The 20,251-nt window shown below is 42.3% G+C and overlaps 1 protein-coding gene across 3 annotated transcripts in view; it reads right to left on the reverse strand.

The window, feature by feature from the left end:
- Positions 1-20,251, reverse strand: part of sh2d3ca (SH2 domain containing 3Ca) — a 255,417-nt gene that overhangs the window by 199,113 nt on the left and 36,053 nt on the right. The window contains exon 1 of one of the 3 annotated variants that reach the window (XM_028809208.2): positions 14,840-14,979. The exons of the other annotated variants lie outside the window; for them this stretch is intronic. Coding sequence (XP_028665041.1) covers positions 14,840-14,850 — 11 coding nt within the window. The 5' untranslated portion in view covers positions 14,851-14,979. Of the gene's footprint in view, positions 1-14,839; positions 14,980-20,251 lie in introns of those variants that run through there. 3 annotated transcript variants of the gene reach the window in all.

Consider the following 20,251-nt stretch of genomic DNA (forward strand, 5'->3'; position numbering starts at 1 on the left):
GACGTCTGCAGCTCTGTTGGACGGCCCATTTGGTCCCTGACCAAGGTCCTTCTTGTCTGACTTTCAGCTCCTTGCCTTGATCTGTGCCACCACACTTTGATTTCAGAGGTCTTTGGACTTCATGGTTTAGTTTTTATCCCTGACATGCAGTGTGAATTGTTGGACTTCATATACACTGGTGTGTGCCTCTCTAAATGTCATCCACTCAATGCAGTTTGCCACAGGTGGACTCCAGTCACGTTCTAGAAACATCTCCAGAAAAATTAAAACAAACCAGAGCCACCTGACTACAATTCGGAGTGCGATAGCAAAAGGTCTGCATACGTATTGTGGCAGGCAGCTGGGCGTCATACCCAGCCGGGATGCCTGGAAGAACCAGGAGAGGGACTATACCTCCCCTGGACCACAAGAGGGCAGCCTCCCTGGTTAGTATGGGGGCCATGGGAACCGAGCTTGGAAGCTCAACCCTATTGGGGCCCGTGGCCACCGCCAGGGAGTGCCCAGAGGATTCTAGAACCCTGGAAACCAGCACTTCCGCCACACCAGGAAGTGTGGGCGGGAGGAATTCCAGGGTCACCCAGAGTGCTTCTGGGTGCTCGTGCGGCACTAAAGCCACATCAGGAAGTGCAGCCGGAAGTTCATCGGAGGCACCTGGATCAAGTCTGGGTGGAGATAAAAGGGGACCGCCTTCCTACGATCAGAGAGTTGGGTGGAAGAAGGAAACACTTGGGATTGAGGAGGAAAGGTGGCCCAAGGAGGACCAGTGAAGCACTGGAGCACTGTGTGTGTGCAGGACTTGGACTTTGGGGCCCTTGTCAATAAAACGTGTGTGTTTTTTAAGAACTGTCGGTGTTTGTCTGTTTGTGACTGGGCTGTCTTCTTACAGTATATGAAAGAGAGATTTCAGTTTTTGATTTTTAATAAATTTGCAAACCTTTTTCACTTTGTCATTATGGATTATCGAATGTAGATTCTTCTTCTTCTTCTTTCAGCTGCTCCCATTAGGGGTTGCCACAGCAGATCATCTTCTTCCATATCTTTCCGTCCTCTGCATCTTGTTCTGTTACACCCATCACCTGCATGTCCTCTCTCATCACATCCATAAACCTTCGCTTAGGCCTTCCTTTTCCCTGGCAGCTGTATCCTTAGCATCCTTCTCCTAATATACTCAGCATCTCTCCTCTGCACATGTCCAAACCAACGCAATCTCGCCTCTCTGAGTTTGTCTCCCAGCCATCCAACCTGAGGTGACCCTCTAATGTCCTCATTTCTAATCCTGTCCATCCTCATCACACCCAATGCAAATCTTAGTATCTTTAACTCTGCTACCTCCAACTCTGTCTCCTGCTTTCTGGTCAGTGCCACCGTCTCCAACCCATAGAACACAGCTGGTCTCACTACCGTCCTGTAGACCTTCCCTTTCACTCTTGCTGATATCCGTCTGTCACAAATCACTCCTGACACTCTTCTCCCCCCATTCCACCCTGCCTGCACTCTCTTTTTCACCTCTCTTCCACAATCCCCATTACTCTGTCCTGTTGATCCCAAGTATTTAAACTCATCCACCTTCACCAACTCTACTCCTTGCATTGTCACTATTCCACTGACCTCCCCCTCATTTACACACTGTCTTGTTCCTACTGACCTTATCGAGTGTAGATTGATGGGCCAAAAATGGCAAGTGTGTCCATTTAAAATTAAATTCACAACATACTAAAGTGTGCAGAAAGTGAAGGGCTCGGAATACTTTCCGAATCCACTGTATGTGTCAATGCATTCCACGGGATTAACACACTGAAGAAAAAGAATGGGCCTCTGTTCAATACATTAAGGCAGATCACACAGATTAAATATAATATTTTATTCATTATATTGCAATTCAAAATGAAACACAATCTAATCAGAAGAAAGTAATTTGATCATGCCACAATCAAGTGTTCAAATGGAATGAAACAAAAACTGGAAAGTGCTTGGATGAAGATAGCAGAGGTGGCCTGGGTATCAGCTGCCCCAACAGTGATAAAGAACTGATGAGTGGGACCAGGAGAGTTTGTTTAAGACGCGCTTCAAAGTATGCCAGCCAGTGAGTCCCAGGGACTGGAATTAAGAGAGTACTCCACCCTAAAATTATATTTTTTATATGTTACTTACCCCATGTAGTTTGAAGTGATGGCTGAGAAAAATTTTTAATCTCATATTTTCATGTCCAATGGATATAATAAAGTTTCTGACACGCTGGATGCCTATGGTGACCAAAACTGGACAACAGCAAACAACATTAAAAATATCCATAAACAAAATCACACAGTACTCGTGTTTCATAATCCACATGTCAAGTCCTCCAGCTGCATGCTCATAATGTCCCAAAAGTGTGTATTTTTACTATAATACTGTTAAGTTGACTACTGCACCACCATACATACAGTTACATACATTTTCGGGGTTATGGGTAGCCCGGGCCTCTAGTGGAAGCACAAGGCACAAGGGAGAACACACTCTGGATTGACACACATATACAAACACACTCACACTCGGCTTAGCCAGTCCACCTACCACACATGTCTAAGGATATCTAGGAGGAAGTCTGGAGTCCTTGGAAGGAAATTTCACGCAGGCATGGGGAGAACATGCAGACACAGAGACAGGCGTGAGATCTGAACTGAGCCCACTTAATGTGTGAGGCAGCAGTTTTAAACAACAAACCACCATGCTATCCATCTTGGCTATAAGAAAAGAAGTAAACTGAATCTGAAATCTGCATCCTCGTATGGCAGCTTGTGCATCTGCTGCACATCCAAGCTGTTTGACATCTGAGAGACTGGGAGCCTTGGATTCATCGAATGTAAAGATTCTGTCATCAGATTAGACAGCCCAGCATTGACTCTGCTACAGAGTGACCAGGAGAGGGTGGGCGGCCAGTGGGCCGAGGTCTCCAGGACTCTTTCTCTGCTATAGCTAACCATGGAACCTCCAGAAGTTCATTTTGTCTAGGGGTGCTGCTGACTGGAGTTTTTACTTTTCTCTACTCTGTTTTCAATTGCCCATAATTCAACAATTAATTACTGGGCAGATATAATGCTGGGTTTCATTTATGCTAATCAGTTTCAGACTACTTTGCTTTCCATTTTATTTAAACAAATCTTGTCTTTACGTGTACTCATTATGTAATTGGTAATTTGTAAAATGTGTACTTTTGTATTTTTTACCTGTCAGCTTGTTACAGCAGTCTGTGCAAAACTAAACTGAACTGAAAATGTACAAGTGGTGCTCTGCTCTGCCCAGGCCTGTTTCCTGCCTTGTGCCTGGTGTTGTTGGCATAGGCTACATCTCCCATGACCTCGAACTGGATAAAGGGTATTTGAAAATGGCTAACTGATTGAAATTTACAAGTAACTAGAAGAAAAGAGACGGTGCAAGGTTAATGCGCACACATGGTACATATTAGAATGGATAAACACACACATTTAATTGCTTTCTGGGCAACTGTCCACTGACAACGTTTCAACATTTGCTTTACATTTTATGTACGAATGTGTAAAGGAAATGCTGGAACTCTTTCAAAATTTCAGTGCTTGCTCTCCAATATTCACTTATCTTGTAACCACAATCCCTCCTCTCTCTTTGTCCACGTGTCTTCATGTCTTCATAAATCAATCATTTCCAGTGCATCCTTTGAGTTTCCTGACCCAGCGGGCAATTCTTGCAAGTTTTAAAGTGTTTGCTACAGGAATGTTTAACATAACAAATGAATCGACTGGACAAATGTAACATCATAACCTTGTCAGACCCACTGAATCCAGTTTAGGGTTGAAGGGGGTATAGCCTTAACATGGCAGGTCTGGGTACAAAGAAGAAAAAAGGCCAGACAAGATGGAGCGGCCCACTCACTCACTCACTCACTCACACACACGGGTCAATTTGGAATCTGCACATGGTTTTGGGATGTGGCCAGGGAAACAATCCTGCAGACATGGGAAGAACATGCAACTTGCACCCAGACAATGACCAGGCCTGGGTTTGGATATTAATGAAAGCCTTAGGAAAAAAACACTCATCCAATTCATCCATCCATTAGGTTTCAAAATGAATGAGAAAACTATGAGTAAAGAATCAACCTTTACGTTTGGAAATGTACAAAATTATCATGAAAAATGACAATATTCACTTCCATTTCAAAGTTTGACTTAATAGTTTGGTGGCCAGGGGTGCAAAAGCAGTGCTTGCCTAAAGCCAGTGTCCCGTTCGCTGACTTCTAGTTGTCGGGTACAGTATGTCAGACCTGCCGACTGCAGCTGCTGATCTTGTTACTGGACAATCTTGTCACCGGGCACATGTCAAATTTAGCGACTGCGTAATGAACTTTCAGCACAGTCACACTTACCCCTTTTTTCTGAAAAGCCAATAGAATGCTGCCTGATGGCACCGGTTCTGTACGAAGGGTCAACAGCTATGGGGAGTTCATCCGTAATCTCATCCCCCATGTCTTTTTTCCCCCCATTCTGTCGTGGTACATAAAACATCTAACTGACAGGACTTCCTTCTGTTTGTGAGGTCTAAAACACTGACCCTCCTTATTCGTCGTCATTGTACTTCCAGATAAGTGTTCATTGGTTGTCTGCTCTCACACACACAGAGCCCACCCTGATGACTAAGTCAAACTCTGTGCGATTTCATTGGAGCGAGTTGTGAACTAGTTGGAGTGAGTCTGCCAAATCAGGCAACTTAGATCAAGCAATCCATCCATTTCCTGAACCTTTTTAATCCAATTCCTAGTCACGGAGAGTGGGAGACAAAGCCCATCCTGCAGCAGTAATGCCAAATTAGGTGTCAGTCCATCACAATGCATCACACACAACAAGTTAATTAAGTTTTAATTGGAGAGAACCTGCAAACACGACTCAGTGTGGCCAGGCTTGGCCCCGGACAAAGCCTCCTGTGTCTCCTACTTTACTGCCATACCAAAGTTCAGAAGGTTCAAGTCTCTCAACAATTTTCATCGTACAAGCTGTGCACTTGTCATTCACACAAGTCATACTAAGTACCCATCCATCCATCCATTATCCAACCCGCTATATCCTAACTACAGGGTCATGGGGGCCTGCCGGAGTCAAGCCCAGCCAACACAGGGCACAAGGCAGGAAACAAACCTCGGGCAGGGTGCCAGCCCACCGTAGGGCGCACACACACACACCAAACACACAATTTAGAATCGCCAATGCACCTAACCTGCATGTCTGTGGACTGTGGGAGGAAACCGGAGTACCCGGAGGAAGCCAACGCAGACACGGGAAATATGACCCGGGAAGCGAACCCGGGACTCCTAACTGCGAGGCAGCAGCGCTACCCACTACGTAACCGTGCCGCCCCTAAGTACCCAATTAATCAAAATTTTAAAAAACTTTCAAAGCGAGCTAACAAAGCAAACATACTGAAAGCATTAAATACTTGGGTTCAAGAAAGAAGTTCTAAAGGATCAGTCATTCTGCTAGTTTGCATTTGTACATCCCAACAAAATAAAACACCAGCTGCCACAGCTCTTATTCAGATGCCACACAATCTTTTATGAGTTACCTGTTAGCCTAACAACATACTTTAGATATTACATTATGTCTGAAAATATGTGACAGGAATTTAAAGCTTTTACATTAAAACAATTATGATGAGAACAGGACATTCAACCCAACAAGCTTGTCCATTCTATTCAGCTAGATTGTCCAAAATAAAATTAAATTGAGATTTGGAGGTTCCTAAAGTCCTACACCCCACCACACCATGTGTCTGTGGTTCTTGGCATGAACAAAAACTTTTTTTGAGTGAAATCTACCCTTAACAAGTTTCTAGCTGTTTTCCAGTGTACAGCTTCCAGCAGAGGAAAAGCTCCTCAAAGGCCATGTCATATTACACGACTTTTCCAGTCATAGATTTCATTTACAGAATTTTAGCAAGTTGGCTGGAGTCAGGCGGCATGGTGGCACAGTGGGTAGCGTTGCTGCCTCACAGTAAGGAGAGCTGGGTTCACCTCCCGGGTCCTCCCTGTGTGGAGTTTGCATGTTCTCCCCGTGTCTGCATGGGTTTTCTCCCACAGTCCAAAGACATGCAGGTTAGGTCCATTGGCGATCCTAAATTGTCCCTAGTGTGTGCTTGGTGTGTGTGTGTGCCCTGTGGTGGGCTGGTGCCCTGCCTGGGGTTTGTTTCCTGCCTTGCGCCCAGTGTTGGCTGGGATTGGCTCCAGCAGACCCCCATGACCCTGTAGTTAGGATATAGCGGGCTGGATAATGGATGGATGGATGGTTGGAGTCAGTCGCTCTCATGATCACAGATCATGAGTCATGTAGTCTGATTAACCCTATGATTCAGTCCAACCAGTCTGTGACCTGCCACAAAAAAATCAAACATGTCTAATTTTGCCCAAACATTTTGGGGTGAGCTCTGTGTGCACGAGACATGACAACCAATGAATGCTCATCTGGAAGTACAGTGTATATAATGGAGTGAACAAACAGAAGAGAGCCTCATCTGTCTGATGTTTCATGTTTTTCATTTCACAACACAATGGAATAAAGAAAAAAAGGGTGCAATATTGTGGCCGAACTCGCCGTACCTGTAAAGCCTTCATTCAGCACCTGCTCCGTCAGGGAGAATACTATTGGACTGTGATACTCTGGAAATATGAAACTGTGTTGGAAAATATTTAATCTGACATATTGAGATTTCTAGTCATGTAATATGAGATGATCAGGTGATGAGTCTGACATCCCCTCTGACTGGAAGTCGTGTAATGTGACATCAGCTTGATACATTAAATAGGACAGGATTGTTTAGAAGAAGGTGAGCCTCGAAAGTCTCAGTCTACATTTCTCATAATCTCTTCCCTGGAAACAATACAGAATGATGATGAGCAGTCAGGTTATTCTGTATTGCTAGTATGGTATCGTATATTGAATAATTCTGAGGGATGAATGAAACGGAGAGGAAGAAGGCAAACAGTTAGGCACCAGGTCAGTCTTACTGGGTAAATCTGAGCAAGTTATCTGACTTATTACCCAACACCAGCTTCCTAGATAGATGCACAAGGTGCACAGGCATTGCTGTTGCTGGTAAGGGGATTCTGGGTTACAACAAATGACTTGCACATCAAGAATGTGTGTTCAGACTTATAGACTTTCTTTGACATTTCTGTAATTAACACAACCTTGACACCTATAGTGCCTTCAGAAAGTATTCAGACCCCTTCACTTTTTACACGTTTTGTTTTGTTTCAGCCTTATGCTAAAGTCATTTAGATTATTCTTTTTCTCTAATTAAACAACATTCTATATCTCAGAATGACAAAGCAAAAAACTGGATTCTGGGTATTTTTGCAAATTTATTAAAAATAAAAAACTGAAATACCACATTGACACAAGTATTGCATCTTAAAAACCAAGCCAATTAAAATAAAGGCAAAAGAGATGATAGATAGATAGATAGATAGATAGATAGATAGATAGATAGATAGATAGATAGATAGATAGATAGATAGATAGATAGATTCAAAACATGAGGTTGAATATTTTTAATAATAAATGACTAAAAGAGGATATTAAGAACAATACACATCACTCAATATACAACACAATTTGCACATTCTAGGCCTGTTTGGATCTAACTGCAAAAAATTTTTAGATCCTTTCTAACGGGTCAGGTGGCAGTTCAAAGGGTTAACTGGCCTTGTTTACTCTTTTTTTCCTATCTCTTACATCCCAAACTTTTATAAATTCTCCATTTCTCTCTCTTGCCTTGCCTTCAGAATTTACCCACCCTTCCTTCCTGTCTGACAACCCTTATCTCCATCTTCCAAAATTCAGGCTCAATTAGCAACTGAGAAATCAAAGCCATTTAAACTCCACCCAAGATTCACTTCCGGACATCTTCTGCAATCACGATAACAAGTAAGCAGTGGGACAAGTAAGCTACTGTGGCTATCAGGCTGTAGAGACCCTCCTGAGGCCAAATTTTCTATTCAAAGACCAAGTGTACGGGACAGTTTGTAGGCTCTCTGCCCTTGCCAGAGGGCAAAGGGGTTTAGGACTTTCTCCAATAAATGTCTGCTATGACTTGATGGATGACCCTGACCACTCTCTGGAAATGTATTGCTGACAGAACAAAACCCTGTATGTGTCACAATAGCCAAATGTATTAGCTCTGGTCATAGTCAAAACAGGCCAGTTTCTGGGGGTCATTCTCAACCTGCCTGAGGTCTGCCTGTGCAGTGCATACCACCTTAACGGCACACTGTCATTCACAGCAATTTCTGGCTTGATTTTGATAAGTCCTTTTCCTCTCTCTTACTGAGAAGATGAACAGGTCACCTGGGGGCAAACAGATAGATAGATAGATAGATAGATAGATAGATAGATAGATAGATAGATAGATAGATAGATAGATAGATAGATAGATAGATAGATAGATAGATAGATAGATAGATTAGATAGATAGATAGATAGATCATATGAAAGGCACTATATAATAATAGATAGATAGATAGATAGATAGATAGATAGATAGATAGATAGATAGATAGATAGATAGATAGATAGATAGATAGATAGATAGATAGATAGATAGATAGATAGATAGATAGATAGATAGATAGATAGATAGATATTTTGATTCATCCATTTTCCAAACTTAACAACTTCTATCCTTAGGTGTAAGGGACCAACCTTGAAGAGAACAGCAGGCTGGTTCAGGGCGCACTACGGCACACCAGGCCAGTTTGCAGATGCCTGTTACCCTACCATCTCACATGTCTATTGAATACGAGAGAATGTCAGCCTTGCTGCTGAAAGCTCCTGCCTATTTTAGAAGTGCATGTAAACGCCACACAGTGACCACAGTGGGAGTTGAAGCCTGTTCCCTGTAGAAGTGAGAGTGCAGTGCTAACCCCTACACCACTTCCTCATGTTATATATAGGCAAACACACAAACAACCTTTAGATTATGAAGCTGACTCCAAAAAGCCCCACAAATGCAGATCCATAATGTAGACGTCAGCAGCTCAGGCTCAGTACAACACTGGCAGTCACACCTCAGGTCACACACTGGATCTAAACCAGAAAGCTTGAACTCAAAAGTCCAACCTCTTAGACATTGTGCCAAAGTAACGAACAGATAAGACAGGCACTATATATTAACTGTTATTTGAAAATATGTAGATACATAAGAAGGCTATGGTACCACTCAAAGATAGATATGAAAGACCATCAGAGGACAGTTTAATTCAATATCTACAAAATAATGTAGCCACTTTTTTCACATTTTATTGTTGTACAACATTGAATCACAGGGGATTTAATTGGACTTTTCTGACACTAATCAATAGAAAAAGACTCCTTAATGTCAAAGTGAAAACAGGTTTCTGTAAAGTGGTCTAAATTAGTTACAAATAAAAAAACTCAAAATAATTATTCACATAAGTATTCAGCCCCGTTAATACGACACCCCTAAATCCTCACTGGCGCAGTCAGTTAGCTTTAGAAGTCACAGAATGAGTTCAATGGAGGTCACCTGTCTGATTGTAGTCCAAATGCTCCTGTATGTGGAAGGGCCAGCTTGTGGTGAGTCAGTATGGCGGACTAAACTACACAATGAAGACAAAAGAACACGCCAAGCAACTCAGTGAAAAGGTGATTGAAAAACACAAGCCAGGGGATGGAGATGAGAAAAAAACACAAGTTACTGAATATCCAGTTAAATCAGTCATGAAGAAACTGAAAAGGTATGGCACTGCTGTAAATCTGTCTGGTTCAGGTCATCTACAAAAACTAAGCGATTGTGTAACAGAAGACTAGTGAGAGGGGCCACTAAGAGTCCTCCAAGAACTCTGGGTGAGGTTGGCAAAACTGTACAAATAACAACTGTTAGCCAAGTGCTTCATTAAGCACATCTTTATGGGAGAGAGGCAAGGAGAAAGCCACTGTTAAAAAAACACATGTGACATCTCAGCAGAAGGCACATAGGAGACACTGAAGGCAGCTGGAAGAAGATCCTAAGATCGGAGGAGGCCAAAATTGAGCTTTGTGACCATCAAACTAAATGGCACGTTTGAACACTGCACAATTATCAAAAACACGTCCTCCCCAGCGTGAAGCATTGCAGTGTCAGCATCTTGCTGCTGGGATGCTTGTCTGCAGCAGGTCTTAGAGGGCCAATGAGAGTAAAATCAGTGCAACAAAATCCAGGGAAATCCTGATGTAGTCTGCAAGACACGTGAACCTTGGGAGAAGATTTGTTTGCCAGCAAGACAGCAACCAAAAACAGAATGCCAAAACTATACAGGAATAGCCTAAAACAAAAACGCTAATGTCCGAAGTGGCCAGATCTCAATGCAACTGAGAATTTGTGGCTGGACTGTTCACTCATGAAATACCTGAAAGAGCTTGAACAGTTGTGCAAAGAAGAAAGGGGGGAAAGACTGCAGTGTCCAGATGTGCAAAGATTTATAGAGAGACAGAGAGGGAGACCTGAGCACTCAGACTCAAGGCTGTCACGGCTCTCAAAGCTTCATCTACCAAATAGTGGCTTAAAGGGGCAGAACACTTACGTATGTGATCACTTATTTAGTGTTCTGTATGTATTATTAAGTTAGTCCACTTTGCAGAGATCTGTTTTCACTTTGACATTAAAGAGACTTTTTATTGATCATTGGTAAAAAAGCCAAATTATACTCACTGTGATTCAATGTTGTATGACAAAAAAAGTGAAAACTTTCAAGGGAGTGACTTCTTTTATAGTCACCATAGATAGGCAAATTGGAAAGACACTGTATAGATAGATAGATAGATAGATAGATAGATAGATAGATAGATAGATAGATAGATAGATAGATAGATAGATAGATAGATAGATAGATAGATAGACTCTAAAAAGAGAAAAAGGGCTCTTTTTGATTTAAGGTAATTTTAGTAGTTGTAATGAACTATATTAATATGTTTGTTCACCTAACGCAATTTTTTGCCTTACTTCAAATTGAAAAACCTTGCTGTCGCTTAATGTAACTTCTTCTATTTAGTCCAAATAGACCTTGCCGGCTCCGACCCCTGTGATGTCACATCCTGGCTCGCACCAATGGCAGAAGACCTACATGAGCCCCACCCCTTTGACTTCACTTCCTGTCTTCCCCTTTAAAAGCCTCCACCTTTTCCCTATTCCCTCAGTTCTGTTTGGACTCGGTTTTGTGCACATCAGTGCTGTATTATTTTGAAAAGCAACTTTGCAGTCAGGAAACCAAATTATACAGGTGGCTGCCCCAAACCTTTATATGACTCTGTCTCGAGTTTGTGACTATATATATATATATATATATATATATATATATATATATATATATATATATATATATACTGTATATACATTTTATGTATACTATATAATGTTATGTAATGTTCAAAATATAAGGTGTATTTAATATATGTATATATAATTATTTCAAATAGACATTTTATGTATAATTTATAAACATTTTTTGTGAAAAGCTTATAAAATATATTGTGTATTTAATATGTACATATATGTATTTTTTGTGAAATGTTTATTCTGAATATTTACAGAAAAAACATGTTCAAGGAATGACCAAAAAATTGATTTTTGTGTTGCAAATATTCAGTTATAAATCTAAAAGAGTTTTGCTATAGCTGGTTCAGTAACATTCACCACCATTAGATCAGTTTAAAAACACGTTTCATGTTTGAAGGCACTGTACAAAATGTAGCACTAATTTTAAAATAAATTTGCTTCCATTGTTTAAAGCAAAACATTGTTGTGGTTTGTTTTATTAAAAACAATTTCACCCTAACAAACAGTGAATTCAGCACCATATAAAGAACATATTTAGTTGAGTCCAATTAAGAATTTAAGTTGGCATTACAGTGAATACAACAATGGACAAAATTTTAATTTGAGTTCATCCATCCATTATCCAACCCGCTATATCCTAACTACAGGGTGACAGGGGGTCTGCTGGAGCCAATGCCAGCCAACACAGGGCGCAAGGCAGGAAACAAACCCCGGGCAGGGCGCCAGCCCACCGCAGTTAATTTGAGTTTTTAAAGAAATTTGGTTTGAGCTAAATACATTTTTTTGCTTTTATTCATGTTTTTGAAAAGATTAAAACAAACTCAAATGAATTAAGTTTACTCAAATACTTTTTAAAATTTGAAAGAAATCAATTAAATTGCTTGTTACCTTGTGAAGTAAGTTATTTAGGTTGATCCAACACAACATTTTTTACAGTGTAGATAGATAGATATGAAAGGCACTATATAATAGATACACAATATCAAAAGTGATGAGACGTGCAAGAATATGTAAACTTATATGTCAATCACACACACATTCAAAGTGGTTTCTTTTTCTGAGATTAGGCCCTGATATTTAACTTCTCTTTTAATTTGGCAGCTTCTGTCTGCTCTCATAAATTACCAATAGTGTGAAGTTTATTCCTCTGTGAATTTTATAAAGATTAGTATTGGTTTCGTCCCTAATGGCCTTGACCTGCAATAAGAGATATCAGTAACAGATCGATGGATGATGAATGGATATTCATAACAACAGCTAGCAAAGCTGGATGTTCATAGTTTTGTAATGGACGATAATATTCCTCTGTGGAATACTGTACTGCAGAAACCCTACGCAATTCCGCAGACAAGTAGTAAACAAAGTGCTGCAATGTCTTCCTGCTAATCCTCCTAATTTAAGAGGTCGGACGATCCGCCTTCACTGTGATTGAATGGCACTGCCGCCCACTTTACTGACAGCTGTCTGTCAAGGTCGGGTGACACGCACTCCTCCGATTTTTGAACCCCCACACACTAAATCTTGCAAGCATCCTTTTATTGGATTAAAGGGCCTCGGGAAATTAATAACTTTATTCAAATTAGCCAAACAAAAGTCAAACAAAGTCATTGGGTGAGATGATATAGACGGGCACACATACAAGCGAGTCATCTCGAGTGTTTTGCAGCTTCCCGTGCTAAATCGTTGCACAACTGCTCTTTGGCACCGGGCCGCATGTTTGGATTTTATTCCTCTCTGGCACCAGCCACATAGCATTACGGATGGAAATCGTCCTCTGATGTTCAACGTCATTTCTTCGAGGGGTGGTTGTCTTTTTTTTCACGTCATTTTCAAGGAATGCGCTCCTTACGTGACTGTGTACTTGAACTTGACCGTACGATGCACTCTGGAGGACTTGTACCACCGAGATGTCACCGAGTCGGTCTCGCTGCCGCAGCAGGACGGGAACTCTTGCGGCTGAATGGCGACTCGTCTTCTCTCAGCTCTCCTGCAAGTCCAGCTAAATCGTTGTCATGCGTTCAGAAGGAAAGGCGTTCCCCTTGTTAGATGATTACAATTAATGGCGTGCAGGACAATGAGGAAAGAAAAACTGCACTGTCCACATCCCCGGAGAAAGCCAAGACCCGGGGGAGAGTGGCGGAAATGTCTAAAACGCACGTACTCGAATGGTTTGCGGCGCCAAAGGAAACGGTGCATTATTTAAATATTACTCATTTGTTGCTTAAGTGCTATATACTTACCGTTACCTTTTAATACACTATTGTACAGATTATCTTCTGTACATGCATGCAATTAATCGTACAAATCATAATATCAGATTCTTAAATCCACTATAATTCATTCTGGCAGGCGGAGGTACAAATTGTTCCTGTTTAATATAAAACACCAATAAAATCCACGAGGACTAGTTCCCGAATGATTTCTCTTGAAAATTTTTCTTTCACTTCTTTATATGCAACATTGAAATATTTCTATTCCTCTATAAAATCTGCGCGCGGTGTTATAAATATGCAGAGCTTTACGTGTAAAACGTATATTATTATTAGTTTTTTTTTTTTCAATATTCGCTCGTGCACGGTTTTAATTATTGGCTACCGGATAGTGCGCGTTTATAGGTTTACAGTTAAAGTCACATTTATATGTTGTTTCAGTAAAGCATGATTCTTATATATGCGTGTGCAATTATAAGGTGTCCATTAGGGTACAAATAGTACCTTTCGCATCATTTGTAGAGTATCGGCACTGGTGCAGTTGGTTGCCCATCATTACATTTTGCACTACTCAGACTGCATGTCCTGCAAGCGGTGCCCAGTAAGATTGGAGTACTCAGAATGCTTACTGCCACTTAGGTGGTACAAATCTGCGAAAACATCTGGTGAGCACCAGGAGGTCGATTTCCCCCTTGTATAACTTTTGGAATGTTTTTAGCTCCTCGGTTAGACGGAGGCACGCGTGTCCTGTCCCGTTACTTTTTACAGACCTCTCGGTCCTTTACTTCAGAATCTGAGCCCCCTTTCCTCAACTGGTTAACATGTATGGTCTGTACCGTCATCCTAACCATATCGATCGCCGTGAAACGGTGGGATAAGAGCCGCGGACAGTGCCCCCCGACCAAGGGGGGTTTCGTGCAGTCCCACGTCAGGTCCTAGCTGTTATCGTTTCGAAAGTGTTCTGCGCAGCTTATTATTGCGGTAACGGTAGCGCAGCCTAAATGTGTCCGATGTCGATTATGAAGCTCTTCTTTGTTTTGCTTCGCAGGCGTAAACCTTCGCGATGGGTGCACAGCTAGAGAGGCACAAGCGCATCTGCTCATCAGCAGCACAAACTGATTTTCAAATCCAACTTTGGAGACAAAAATCTACAGTAAACGCCACCGCCGTCGCCGCTTTAAATAGCACTTCTCCCTCTCCAGCATAAACGCACGCAACCCTGCATGTTCGCAAACCGATAAAAAGGCAGCTTGAAAGTTTCCAGACAGGACAGCTCCCAAAACAACACTCACCTTAAACCCATGGTACAGACGCCGCCAGCTTTATTTAATTTTTTAAGTTCCCCAGATGCGTAAAAAAGTGCCAGGTTTCGTTGTGCACGGAGGTTTCCTTATCCCTGGATTTGTCATGTCTAGTCCCTCCTATGTGATGGGGCTGTGGCTGGGGCGTCCCGGCCAAGGGATGGGCGGGATTTGGAGAGCGCGGCGGCTCAGCCCGAAGCCACTCGGAGCGCTCGCGCCTTTCGAATGAAATTCCTTTCTTTTCGGGTTTTAGTTCAGCGTGAATTCCACGCAGCTACGTTAATAACAGACGCCGTGTTTGGTTTCTTTGGAGTGCACGGCAGATGCCGTCATTATGAGCACGGGGGCGTCTGCCGGGGAAGCCCATTTTGCGGGACAACAGCTCGTGGGGTGCAGGAAGGCCCGCGGCAATAGGTGTCAAAGCCAAGGGATTCGAAGAAGGGCCGAGTGGACACTGGACAGTAGTTATTGAGCTGTACACGATAACGTCGGATAAAACGGTGGTGGACATGTGCCTATGAGAACTTCATTTATAACTGGATGATTCGGGAGCACATTCGTTAGTGCAGATGGTGCGCGACCACTCAGTGTAATCTGCATATCCATGAGGGTGGAAAACCACAGAAAAACTCACCTGGCCACGGGGAGAACGTGGAAACTGCACGCAGATATGCCAGTGCCCAGCCAGGACTGAATCCAGCCTAGACACTAGGCCTCAGGCTACATAATAATAATCATTATTATAATAATAATACACCCTCAGTGAGGGTTAGGTAAGAAAAGAGAAATAAAGAGGCACAAGGGAGAAAGGCACAAAGGGTGGAAAAGTTCAAATACCTCATATCAACAGTAGCAGAGGATGGAGAGCTTAATTCAGAAATAAACCACATAATGAAATCAAGTTTATGAAAACTAAAAAGATGATATCAAGATTGTTATGTGATCAAAGAATCAGCACAAGAGTGAAGGGTAAAGTGAATGAAACTGGTGAAATCAGCATTGTATGGCTCAGCAACACTGAAAAAGGGTACGTGAAAAGAAACTGAATACTACAGAAGTGAGGATGTTGCGATGAATATGGAGCAACCACGCTTGATAAGACCAGGAATGAGAGAATCAGAGGCACAGTCAAAGTTGGAGAAATCTCAAAGATTAAAAGTGGTACGGGCAAGTAATGAGAACAGAGGCTAAACAATATGGGGAGGAGAATCCTGGACAAAATGGTGTCGGGACAGAGGATGAGCAGAGAGAAAGTGGATGGACTGTATGAAGGGGGACTCTAAAGGAGAAACGGGTATCAGGTGAGGAAGTATACAACAGACGAGAGTGGATGAGGCTGGTCAGATATAGCGACTCCACATAAAAAGTGGGAAAAACTCCAGAAGAAGAAGAGTGAGAGTTGGGTTAGGTTAACTGGTGACTCTAAATTACCCGTGGTGCCATATCCAGCCTTTCCCTGCTGTGCACCGAGTGCTGTTGGGAACTTGAGAATACGTCCCTGAATTGGATACGCAGATTTGTAAATGTGAGTGGTGCTGCCACTCCACTGTGGCCCTGCAACTAGGAGACCAGGGTTCACATCCCAGGTGCCCCCTATGTGGAGTTTGCATGTCCTCCCCATGTGGGTTTCTTCTCAAAGACATGTCAGTTAGATGGACTTTGTGTGTGTATGCATTGCACCCAATATGTTTGCTGAGTAGCTTCCCAATGACTCTGCTCTGGATAAGCAGGTTTAGAAAATGGAGGAATGGCTTGTAGTTGCTAATGTAGGTTATATCACATTTGGAGTAATACTAATACAATGTCGTTTTTTTAATTATCTGAATTATCAAGGCTTCAGTGCACACAGGAAAGAAGGAACCCAACCTTGGATGGGATATCCGTCCAGCACAGGGCTGCATCAAGCTCACACCCACACTAATACTGGGTCAGAATAAAGTGACCAATTAAAGCAACCATTCTTGGGATGTGTCTGGAGAAAACAAAAAATAAAAAACAGGTACACTCCTACAAATATTGGTACTGTAACGGCACTTTACTGGGTTCTATGGTTTCCCAACTAAACATTCCTGGACAAAGAACTGTTTCATTCTGCAAAGGAGGCTTTGCAAATGAAGTTGGTTCTTTGGGCTTTAATAGGGTTTTAAATAAATATTCAGACAAAACAGAAATCTTTAATGTATAGTATGGTACCAAGTGGGTTACAACAGATCAAGAAAATCAAAATAGAGCCGGAGTTATTGGATGCACCAAGAGTTGTTTAAAGTCAGGAGCTCACTGGCATTTCACAAATCTCTTATCATCTATTTGTGGATTTTTATGAACACTATTATGGACCTAAATAAATAAAGGATCCTGCTGGAACCTTCATACGGATCGTTCTCTTGGGAACTAAAAATGGTTTCCTTATGGCATCGCTATGAAGAACTGCTCTGGCACCTTTATTTTTAAGACTGTGGAGAGAGCTCATGCAAGCTCCACCATAATAATAATAATAATATTTTTGAACTTGTTGAGTCCAGTTCACAGTCATAAGGGGCTACAGCCTGTCCTGGCAGCTCTGGGTGCAAAGCAGGAAACATCTGTGGACAGGTCACCAGTCCATCGCAGGGCCCATTCACACAAATCACCCAATCTGCTATCATCAGTTAATCTAAGATACTGTACACGTCTTTAGGGATGTGCGAGGAAAATCAGAGTGCCCAGAGGAAAACTATGCACAGACTCCACATAAACAGTTAAGGTATGGCATTTGTGACAGTGCAAACTGAAACACCACTGTGCCCTAAATATAATATTAGTCATAATAAAATATTTTCAAATCCATTTAATCCAGTTGAGGGGCACTGGTGGCACAGCCTAAACTGGCATCACTGGACAACGATAAGAAACAGCGGGGCGGAGTGGCAGTCCATCACTGGGGCCAATTTGGATTTGCAAATTAACCCAACCTGCATATCTTTAGGAATAAGAAAGGAAAACTGGAATACTCAAAGGGAACTGTCACCGACACACATGGACAGCAATGGGGCATTGGACACTTGATCCATGGAGGAGCAGCAGCAGCACTGCCACCTGTGCCACGGTGCTGCCAAGGTAATGATCATCATCATAATACTAGCACTACTAGGAGTTAGAAGTAGTAGTAGTGCACTTTGAAAATCTGTTTATTTTCAGCACCTTTCCAAATATTTCAGCTTATTACCAAAACAATATTTTTATTAATGGAAGATAAGATTTAAAGTTATTTCCATGCTACAAAGAACAGAATAACCCAAATAAGCCAAAACGTCTTTAACCTTCTTTCCTTTGCAGCATGGAAATTACCTTCGTCTTTATTTTTCCTTTGCAGATGCCCACTGGCACAGCCCTACACTTAACTCGATATTTTTATTTGCTTATACTTTGTAAGTGCCATGTGTTTTAGTTATAAATTCTATCCATGATCAGCTTTTTAGTGTTTCATTCTATAGGCAGAATAAGCCTGTATAAATGAAATGTGGTTGAAGTAAGCAGCTTTGAGAATGTGTGTGTGTGTGTGTGCATTTCCAGTTTTGTTTTAAAGAGTCGTTTTATGTTTCCTGCAGAACTTGTGGTGATCGAAGGGGTGAGTGACAACTGCAGTAGCTGCCTGATGCAGATAAGTATCTCTGATCCTCTTTGACTCCCCTTTAACCAGTCGTGACTTTGGTGCAAAGCCCTCCTCAGAAGTTGACACGTCTTGATTGGAGTTCCTTTTCCTCCCCTTTCCCTCTGTACCTGGGGCATTTACAAATGATGCAATTAGCAACCTGAGATCGGAGGAAGGAGGATGAAAGGCAAAGTCTTGGCTGGTGGTCCGGGAGCTCCTTTTGTGGTCTTTTGTTGGGCAAAGTTATTGTCGCACATGCATGCTTGGGGAGCATCTAAACGGACCGATCAAGGCAAGAACAACAACCACAGTGTAGGGGCGAAAGCAATCGCTAATCACCTCTACTCTTCTCCCTTCACCACAGAACAAAGGACGGGCTGTAAAGTCACTTTTCAGTACGCTTTCTGAGGACCTGCACCTTCCACCCTGTCAGCTATTTAGACAGACAGACAGACAGACAGACAGACAGACAGACAGACAGACAGACAGACAGACAGACAGACAGACAGATAGATAGATAGATAGATAGATAGATAGATAGATAGATAGATAGATAGATAGATAGATAGATAGATAGATAGATACTTTATTAATCCCAAGGGGAAATTCCCATACTCCAGCAGCAGCGTACTAATAAAGAACAATATTAAATTAAAGAGTGATAACAATGCAGGTATACAGACAGATAATAACTTTGTATAATGTTAACGTTTACCCCCCAGGGGTGGAATTGAAGAGTCGCGTAGTTTGGTGGAGGAATGATCTCCTCAGTCTGTCAGTGGAGCAGGACAGTGACAGTAGTCTGTCGCTGAAGCTGCTCCTCTGTCTGGAGATGATACTGTTCAGTGGATGCTGTGGATTCTCCATGATTGACAGGAGCCTGCTGAGTGCCCGTCGCTCTGCCACAGATGTCAAACTGTCCAGCTCCATGCCAACAATCCTTCTTCTTTATGCTGCCTCCCCAGCACACCACCGCATAGAAGAGGGCGCTCGCCACAACCGTGTTTAACCAATGGTGGTGCCGGAAGTTGGCACCCATATGGCCCATGCTTAACTAGAGAGCAGGACTCCACAACGGAGAAGCCCTTTTGATAAGGGCTACAAGGACGAAGACATCCTGCTATTCCAACTTTCAATGGGGCTCCCAGCAGGTCCCCATCCCTTTATTTGTCTGTTTCATTTACAGAATTCACTATTTACACACCAAGTGGTTACAAATCTGGGTGTCAACTTAGACTCTCATCTGTCATTTGATACACATGTCCATCACCTTTGTAAACCTGCAGTCCTTCATCTCCGAAACATAGCCAAACTCCATCCCTACCTCTCCCTCTGTGATGCTGAAAAGCTGGTTCATGCCTTTGTCTCATCCTGACTGGACTATTGTAATGCACTCCTCATCGGGATACCCAACAAGAGCCTTCAAAATCTGCAACAAATTCAAAATAGTGCTGCAAGAATCCTGATGAGGGTGCAGAAATATGAGCACATTTCACCAATCCTTCGGTCACTTCATTGGCTCAATATCCATCTCCGTATCGAATACAAACTCTGTTTGTTTACTCACCAGTGTATTCATGGAAATACTCCACAATATCTTAAAGAACTCCTTATACTACAATCCACTACAAGAAACCTCCGTTTTACAAATACCTACCGCCTTCGCCCCCCTGTGACCAAACTTCATACAATGGGAGACCGAGCCTTTGCAGTTGCTGCTCCACGGCTCTGGAATGTTCTACCAGAGAGCCTGAGAACACAGCAGATTTTGG

Source organism: Erpetoichthys calabaricus, chromosome 9 (genome assembly GCF_900747795.2).
Source record: "Erpetoichthys calabaricus chromosome 9, fErpCal1.3, whole genome shotgun sequence".
Lineage (NCBI taxonomy): Eukaryota > Metazoa > Chordata > Cladistia > Polypteriformes > Polypteridae > Erpetoichthys > Erpetoichthys calabaricus.